A 9,823-nucleotide genomic window follows, 5' to 3' on the forward strand; every position below is an offset into this window, starting at 1 on the left:
AAACATACAGCTTTGAATATAAAGTAAAAACAAGTTCATGGTGCACAGATGAGCATATTGTATGTAACTCAGTGAAAATTTCCTTAATGAGGGTTTCTTTTGGTAAAGTGAGAAATATTTCTGGTGTTAATCAAGGTTTTTTTAAAAAAGATTTAATAGAAAATATTATCTATTTAAATGTCAAGGCAGCCTATCATTCCTCCTTAAATCTATTATAGTCAATTGTTGAGATGCCGCAGCAGCGTTCACGTGACCTATTGCAAATATTTGGGGCGTCATCTGCACTGCATTAGCCTTTCTAGTGGTAGTTATTTAAAAAAAATAATTTGGATGTAGTAGGCTAAAAACATTCAAGGCAATGAATTAGAACTTCATTAACCACTTTCATCCTTTATTTTGGTTCAAATGTAAATGCAGTCATTTGATATCTAAGTGTATATAATATGTGATGACTGTCTTTTAAAAAATGTAATCTAGCAGAAAATACATCTTAATTTGAATGTAACACTGCTTTAAATATAATTTTAATATTCTTCAGCATCTGGCGTCTCAAAGAATGAGGTCATTTGAGGTTAAGAAAACTTTTCCCTGCAAATAATAAAAATAATCTTCAGACAGTGAAAAAGGCAAGTATTTATTTAAAATGATCAGACACCATGGAGAAGAGGGGAGAAAGAAGCTAACATGCTTGGAGGTTTTTCTTTTATAGGGGTTATACATTATGATATTGAATTATTCTTATAATAACTATCATGCAGAAAACATTTTTGAGATCTTATGAGTCTTATCTTATACCTGTCATGAAGTAATTGGCTCAGTTATCAAGAGATATGTTGATTGTACTCAGATCTCTCTTACTCCCTCTGCTTCAGTCTGCAATTATATGTTTTTATTTTTTACTGTTTGCATTCCCAGCAGCCCATAAGCTACATGAGGTGAAGGACTATGCGTCCTCTACTGTACACCCAAGGACAAGCTCACATGTGAATAGCAGCTAATCAATATTTGTTGAAGTTATAGATGTCTCTCCCTGTTTTAACTTCTTAGTGTGTTGACTCATTTAATATTCCCAGCAATCCTATGAATCGATTACTGCTATCCCCACTTTAGACATGAGTAAAGAAAAGCACAGAGAAGTTGAGTATCTTGCCAAAAATCACATAGCAAGTAGGTAGAGGAAGCAGGATGTAAGCCCAGGCACTCTGACTCTACCTAGTAGTCTGTGCTTTTAATTACTGAAAGTACTCTTGCCAAAGTAAGAAATACTCGATGTTAATCAAGACCGATAAAAGATCTAATAGAAAAAAATTACATGTTAAGGAATACTGTCATTACCCATTGTCATGGTACTTGTTCATTTAACAAAAACACATTAAGTAACTTACACATCACTGTTAGACATCTTAGATTGTCTCACTCAAACCTTAAAGGAATCCAGTATGTGTGTGTGTGTGTGTGTGTGTGTGTGTGTGTGTATGTGTGTGTGTCTATGTGCGTGCACATGTATGTATATGTGTTAATTTTATTCTCTATGTGTTATAGATGAGAAATTGAAGCTCAAAAAGGTTAAGTAATTTGTTGCAGTCCTGTAATTCACACTCAGGACTAAAAGCAAAGCTTGCTTTGTTGCAAATTCATGCTTTTTGTCAGGATGCAGTGCTCAAATTTCTTTCCATTCTCTATTAATATAATAGAAGATCTTACTGGCCAAAGTGTGGTAGCACCTAGAAAAAATATTAATCTTTTTAATTTTTGCTTCCTTTTTTCTTATTTCATTATTTAAGGTTTGTGAGTAACAAGGGTCTGTTATTTTCCTCCCTGGAACAGAAAATGGGGCAGGGCAGATTCTCACCTTTGTAGCTGATTTAGGCTGACAAGAGTTTAGTGAGGCCCTGAAGTTATGGACCAAGAGCCTTTGTGATTCTGTGCTGTAAGCCAGAAAGAATAAATTATTCTTTTTCCTTCTTCTGTCATTTTAAATCTGTAGAGGAATTGTGTGCAATAAAAACTGGAAACCTGCTCCTCTATTGTTAACATATGATATTTTTTATAGTCTGTTGGAGGTTAGAAAGAGGGGGTGCATAGTTCAAGTGTTATTTTTAATCAGGTACCTATAACTCATTTTATATCAGAAACCAGACGAGTATTGGTTAATTACAGCGATCATATAATCTTGCAAATGCAAATAGTCTGACTCAGATTTCAGTTTGTTTGGTACCAACTGATGATTAAAGAATGGTATAGCTTTATAGTTGTTTTACTCCCATCTGTGTGCACCAGGCAATCTCCACTTACAGATGGTCGTGATTCAGAGACAGGTTGCCACATGCGAGAAAAGTATGTTTCAGTTATTTTAATAAGATTTATTGCGGTAGTCACAGTTAAATGCTTAAACCTTAATGATAATTGCTGCTAATCTTTCAAGAAAATGATTAGAGTTTAATAAACCTCAAGAAGGATATTTTATTGCGAACTTAAACAAAATTGCAAAGGTAAATTTTATGTTTATTTCCTCATCTAATAAATTTGAACACTGTGTATAACTTTTTCCATTTCCAGAAACTGAATTTTATACACATATCACACACACACACACACACACACACACACACACACATACTCACACACTTCATTCGGACCAATTAAAGACCTCTAGTTGTAACAAAACCAATAATGGATCAAATGGAATTTGAAACATACATTAAAACAATTCCTTATTAAGCTTGAGCTTTTGTTTGTGATAAAATAGACATACCTTAACATTTACCATTTTGGCCATTTTTAATTGTATAGTTAAGTATCTAGAACCCTTCCATCTTCTCAAACAGAAATCCTATAGCCATCCAACAGGAACTCCACATTTCCTTCTCATCTTACCTCCTGGCAAGATATGTTCTGCTTTCTGTCTCTGTGAATTCTTTGCTTATTCTTGATATCTCATGGCTATGGCTTGTCTGCTTATATCCCTCCACATTGTACGTTGTCCTTCAGGAACTGATGAGGTAAAACAGGATGTGTACCTACATATGTATTAAGTATGTGTACAGACATACACATGCATATGGCACATGTCTTATGCAGACACCCATGATGGGATTAATGCCATATGTAAAGTCTTGAGGGAAGTAGTTTGTTCCTTTTTGCCTTTCTACCCCAGGAGGATGCAGTAAGAAGATGACCTCTTTGAAGCAGTGATTGAGTACTTGCTAGCCTCTGAACCTGGTGGTGCCTTGATCTTGAACTTTCTCACTTCTAGAACTGTGAGAAATAAATTTCATAAAAAATTATATATAAATTTCCCATCCTGAGATATTTTTTTATATAGCAGGAATGAGATAAGACACTCTAACAAGTAGAATCATAAAATATTTGTTCTTTTATTCCTTGTTTATTTAGCATTGCTTTTATTTCACTTAGCATGTTTTCAGAATTGATCAATATTCCAGAATTTCATTCATTTTTATGGCTGTGTAGTATTCCATTGGATGCATATAACTAAATTTTATTTATTTATTGATGGATATTGGCATGGTCTTTGGGATGGATATTGGAGCACTTTAGAGGTTATAAATAATGTTGTTATGAACATTGGTGTACACATATCTATGTCTCTGTCTCTGCTTTCAATTCCTTTTTTTTTTTTTTTGGTACCAGAGATTGAACCCAGTGACACTTAACCATTAAGCTACATCCCCAGACCCCTTAATTTTCTATTTTGAAACAGGGTCTTACTAAGTTGTGTGTGGCCTCACTAAGTTGCTGATGCTGTCCTTGAACCTGTGATCCTCCTACCTCAGCCTCCCAAGTCACTGGGGTTACAAGCATGCGCCGCCATGCCAACTCTGCTTTCAATTCTTTTGGGTAAATACCCAAGAGTGGAATTGTCAATCATGTAGCAATTCTATGTTTAACTGAGGAACTGATGAACTGTTTTTTTTTCCTTCTCAATGGTCATACCATTTTAAGAGTCTACCAGTAATGCATGAGAGTTCTAGTTTCTCAATATCTTTAGCAATACTTAATATTTTCCATTTTTTAAAATAATAACCATCCTAATGGGTATTTTAACCTTGATTTTTATATTTTAAATGACTAGATACTTTAATAATCATATATATTTATTTATACTAATTTTGTACAAATTGTCACTAAGTTGTAATTTTGAATGATCTAAATTTGAATAATTTCATTGGTTTGTTTGGCCAATCTCTCTGACTAAACTGGAAAGATCCTTTACTTAAAAGTGGTTCCAATACACACATAAATAGCATTTAACCTTTTGTGAAAGCCTTCATAGAAAAGTAGCTTTGTTTGAATGCATAAAATTAGTTTAGAAATAAAATTCATAGCTATGTGCAGAAAGATGAAATGATACAGATTATAATTCAGGGCATTTCTGTTGTTGGTCAGGTAGAATAAAGTGTTTTTGCTAAGAAAATTGACATAGAATACATAGATATGTATATTTAACTACACAAATACACATGATATGTGTATATCATAAGGATAAAAATCTTTATAAGCAGGAGGCTATTGCAGAGAAGATATGGGCAAAATAAATAAGTTTTCATGGGCATGAAAATCTGAGATACCCTGGTTGACTGTATTTTAGAACATCTTAAAGGAGACACTGACATTCTGGGACTGGGCTAACAGAAAAAAGTAAATCTACTTGCACATTCTAATTGTGGATTTTTTCCTTTTCACTCCAGGAACCTAAATTTTACTTGGTTTGAATAGGATTTGTGTTTTTTCAAAGATTGCTCTGTGTTAAGTCCATACTTCTGGCTAGTGGAGACTGTGTTAGGAACTAGCTCCACATTTGAGAAGCTACTCAGAGGAGAGCTGGGTCCCTTGTTTTGGGAGAAAAATCAATGCGTATTGAGTTTTGATTGAAGATGGCTACAAACCATCCTTTAGACACATTTGAAGGTTTAGTGTTTCATTTCTTGCACTAAGCACCAACATTTTATCACCATATAATTCTACGTTTATATAGCTTTGGAGCTTCAACTTTTGAGTTCATGTCTGAAATAAAAATCCTTAAATTATTTATTTGTAGTTTTAAGATGAAATAACTTAGTTATATTCTTTTTTCCAGAATTGAATTCAACATGCCTTACACAATTATTATGTAGAAAGACTCATTTACGAAAGCAGATACAAGTGAAATCATTCTTATTTGAGATAAACAATGTTGATGGCATTTTCAATGAATGATACAATTTCTGTTTATCAGTAAGTATGTTTATAATAATAATGTTAGTCCAAGAAAAGTTCTGCACAACTCTGGTTAGGGCAGTGTAAAACATAAATAAAATAAATTATGCCCCTTTCTCAGATAACTTATGTTTCATACTGCACAGAAATGCATTGCAAGTTGAAGTGTTGGAAACATTTAAAATACATCCATAAACGAGAGACCACATTGTCAGGAATAGCCAGTATTCTTATTATACTGGAAAATGCATGTTAGCCTGGGTAGTTATGAAAATAAATGAATCATTGCCTCTTTTCCAATGAATGAATCATGGGCTGAATGGATGCAAAGGTTTCGAGTGCTCTTTCTTTGAGCGATGGCAAGAATTTTTCATCATTTTACATATTATTCAATATCTCTGTCACTATCCCTGTTGATAAATGATATGAAAAGTGATCCATTATCATTTAAAATCAATTGAGATATTTACAATTTATACTTTACTTCTATAGATCTGAAAGTGCTTTCCAAAAAATCAATTAATTTGCACAAAAGGTTAGTCTTATTATCACCATTTTATGGACAGATTCAGAGTAAGAGAGGTTAATTAACCCATCACAGAGTCCAAAAGGCTGAAGTGGCAAGGCAAAAATGGACTGAGCACCAATTTGAAGGCCAGGAACTCTGCTTTTAGCATGGATTTTACTTGATTGAGATCAGTTACTCTAGCCTAAAAAGCACATGCAATAATTCTGAATTATCAGGCAGAAATATGGTGTGGATTAAACAATTAATTTCTGAAGTCCTTTATAAATCTGAATTATTATTACATTTTCTAGCCTTAGACTACTAAGTAGGTCTAGCACTGGTACCTAAGCATAAATTAATTGACAAAGTGATTCTCACTTTTCCTGCGGAGAGATAAGAAACTCCTTGTTCTGATTGGAAATCTATATGTACTGTGGTACATTTTACTCTGATTTCCTTAATTAATGTCTTTGTATCCAATTCCCTAAAAAACAGGAAATTCATCTTACATAGACAAATATCATGTTCAATGTACTTGCATAAAATGTTCATGATTCTATTATAAATGTCTATCTCTTTTTTCCTGGAGATTCAGTTTAGAAATAATGTTAGGTAACTAGTCTAATAACATTTTGCTTTACTAACATTTTATACATACATCTGGAAAGACTGTTGAAAATGCTATTTTCTCCAAAAAGTTTGTCTAGGTTATCAAGGTTTGTGCTTATGTTTGGTTCTTTTTCATTAAATATACTTATGGAATATCCCAATATCCAGGGGTTGCTTTATTGAAAGTTTATTCTCTAACCCTTTGATTGAGAAACTTATTGTTAGAAGGACAATAATATCAAATATTTTATTTAAAGGAATTCAGAGCTGAAGTTTGAAAGATATAGGGACTAACACTACTTTAGTTTTATGCTTTTGTCAGGGGTAAAAGGAAATTTAACTAATGAATTATTTTTCATATAGAAATGAAGTACAACCTCAAGATTGTATTAGAACAGCTTTGAAGTCATTGCTTCAGCAAATATCTATTGAGAAGTTATTACTTGCAAGGCATGTTTCTAGATGGTGAGAGTAAGGAAACTATACCACTGACAGTGTAGGAATTTCTCCTCTATTCTTAGATTTTTAAAAAAATTATGAAATGGTGTTGGATTTTGTCAAATTCTTTTTTCTGAGATGATACTTTTAAAAAATCATTTATTCTATTGCTATGGTACATTGCATAGATTTGTTTTCATATGTTGAATGTATTTTGCATTCTTTAAATAAATTCCTATTTGTCATAGTGTATAACCTTTCCTATAAATTGCTGGTTTTGATTTGCTAGTATTTTGTTGAAGACTTTTGTGCCTCTCTTCATGAAGGCTGTTGGTCTTGATTTTTCTTTCCTTATAATGTCTGTTTCTCATACAAGGATAATTCTGGCTTCATGAAATGAACTGGGAAGTATCTCCACCTCAGTTTTTTTTTTTTAATTGGGGATGAAGTGGGGAGAATTTTTAAAGGACTGGTTATTGACTAATCAATCGTTCCTTAAATATTTGGTAGAAACACCAGTGATGGCATCTTATCCTAAAATTTTTTCATTAAATCTTTCTGATTACTAATTCAGTCTCTTTGTTATAAGTCTGTTTAGATTTTTCATTGTTTCTTGAGTATGTTTAGGTAGTTTTTATTTTTTAAGGTATTTGTCCACTTCATCTGGGCTATTTAATTTATTGGCATACAATTATTTAAACTGTATTCCTAGTATTTCTTTAAAGTCAGTAGTGATGTTCCCACTTTTATTTCTGATTTTAGTAATTTCAAAATTTACTTTTTTGTCCTTTCAAAAGCCAACTTTTTGTTTCATTGATTTTTTTTCTATTTTCTATTCCCTGTTTATTTATTCTCTCATCTTTATTATTTCTAGTTTTTTTTTTTTTTTTTTTTTTTTTTTTTTTTTTTTTTTTTTTGGTTCTAAACATCTTTACTACAAGACTGCAAGAGCAGGCTGAAGACCTGGGTGCTTTGAGACAGCCTTCCACTGGACAGGCCACGTGTCCCGGTCGCATCCGTGCCAGCAAGCGTAAAGCCATGACAGAGCTGTAAGTGAGGAGGAGGAGACTGAGGAGCCAGCGCTCAAGTCGCGAGTGCTGCAGCCCCACTAGGCGTGGGCTGGGAGTCTGATGGCACCTGGAACCTACGGGCTGCAGGAGCAGGGTGGCAGCGTGTCTCTGGGGATCTAACACGTCCTTGCTTTAAAGTGCATCCTTTAAAGTTCAAACTACCTATTTCCCTTTTAAACATGAACAAAATAACAAAAGCTTAGGAAACCTATAGTTGTCAAAATTATGTGCAATTCCTCAACAAATTGTGTTAAGTGATTCTCTGTAAACTTTTTTGGGCCTGGGGAAAAAGTATTAACAACTTGGATTAATTTTAGAAAACATACAACTGTAGGTCAACCATATTTACAAAAAACAACTGTCCGCTAGGCTCTGACAAGGCACAGACTGCTGTGACCAGTCTGTAGGCTGCTTTGTATTTTGCTTAAAAAAATGGATAAAATTTCAAAAATACAAAATTTGACATGAGTGTAAACACATGTGCAAGTGTAGGCACTGGAGATGCCAGGCTCCATACTGAGGTCTACACAGCGAGGCGCGCAGATGCGCCCACAGACCGATACTGAGGTCTACACAGCGAGGCGCGCAGATGCGCCCACAGACTCGAAGCATGCTGCAGGGGCTGGGCAGGAAACCACAAGAAGCTAATGGGCACTTGAGGGGACACGAACGGCAGCAGCACGGGGTCAGCTATGTCTCTGCCCCTCTCTGTAGCTCACTAAGGAATTCACTGGACCATGCTAATAACATCAGATCCCCAAAGGTGGCCACCCCGGTCCTCCCTCCAGTAGCAGCGGGCTGGCTTGAGGTCTCCCGCATTCCTGAGTTCCCCTCAACAAGGCTTTCCTTGGGGGGTGGCTCCACGCTGAGCTGTCTAGAAGCCAATCTTGCCTCTGGTCATGGAATAACCCAGTTTGGCCTCGTTGTTGATGAAGGACATCAATCCCACGTAGGTCTCGATGAGCAGGGGCCGCTCCAAGACCAGCACACCATTTGCTTGTCCTGGCAGAGGACTTTCTTTTTGGGCTTTTTTGACAGCTTGGATTAACAGAGCCTTGAAGCTTTCCAACTGGCACAGAGAAGCCGTCTTTTCATCCACACCAGCCATTGGGTGCTCTATGAAAGTGGCGTAGGGCACGTTTGTGGACCAGGGGTTCCATCTGTTTATGAAAGAAGGACGACTCTGCTTGTCCCATTGGATGCGAATCCCAAAGCCTTCTCGCTTGTTGAGAGATTTGGGGGGAAACTGGAACTCTCCGTGGGAGATGGTGTCCACTGCACTGAGTGCCACCCTGACCACCTGCTGGCACTGAAGGCTGATGAAGTCGTACTTACAGATGAGCAACGACTGGTCAGTGACCAACACCAGACGCTCTTTTTCGTTGTTCCAGTGGTCCACCTCGGTCAGCAGCCACACCCCCTGGATCTCGCCGTCCTCCACGGGCCGGACAACGGCGCGGATCTCTTCCACGGCCTGCTCGATGGTGCCGGGCCGGAACACGAAGTACTCCTTGACGCGGGCGCGGCGCGTGGGGTCGTGGACGCTGAGCGGCCACAGCGTCTGGCGCAGTGGCGTGCCCACCCCCGTCCGGGCCCCGCCTGCGCTGCCCGGCCCCACATCCTCGCCGGCCGCCAGCAGGGTCGTGGGGCTCGTGCCCGCGGAGTCCACCGAGTCCCGCAGCTGCAGCATCGCCACTCCGGGCCGGGACCTAGTTTTTTTTTGAATACTGTTTGCACGGTATATCATTTTCTCTCTTTTCACTTTTATTTGTTCTGTAAACCTAAAGTATGTCTCTTGTGGAAAGTATTTACTTGGATTATGGTTTTAAAAAAATCTTCCAATTTTTGCCTTTTAATTGGCAAGTTTAAATCACTTATATTTAATATAGTTACTGATAAGGTAGGATTTGCATTTGCCATTTGCTCTTTTTTAATAAACATGTTATAAATTCTTTGTTTCTTTACTTTCCATTTCTGC

The 9,823-nt window shown here is 36.5% G+C and overlaps 1 protein-coding gene across 1 annotated transcript; it reads right to left on the reverse strand.

Annotated features, from left to right (window-relative positions):
* Nucleotides 1–8,406: 8,406 nt before the first annotated feature.
* Nucleotides 8,407–9,549, reverse strand: LOC101965372 (tumor protein p63-regulated gene 1-like protein). The gene has a single exon (XM_021727000.3). It carries the CDS (start codon nucleotides 9,533–9,535, stop codon nucleotides 8,720–8,722), a length of 816 nt encoding a protein of 271 aa, XP_021582675.2. The 5' UTR covers nucleotides 9,536–9,549; the 3' UTR covers nucleotides 8,407–8,719.
* Between the last annotated feature and the right edge of the window lie 274 nt (nucleotides 9,550–9,823).

Source organism: Ictidomys tridecemlineatus, chromosome 1, assembly GCF_052094955.1.
Source record: "Ictidomys tridecemlineatus isolate mIctTri1 chromosome 1, mIctTri1.hap1, whole genome shotgun sequence".
Classification (NCBI taxonomy): domain Eukaryota; kingdom Metazoa; phylum Chordata; class Mammalia; order Rodentia; family Sciuridae; genus Ictidomys; species Ictidomys tridecemlineatus.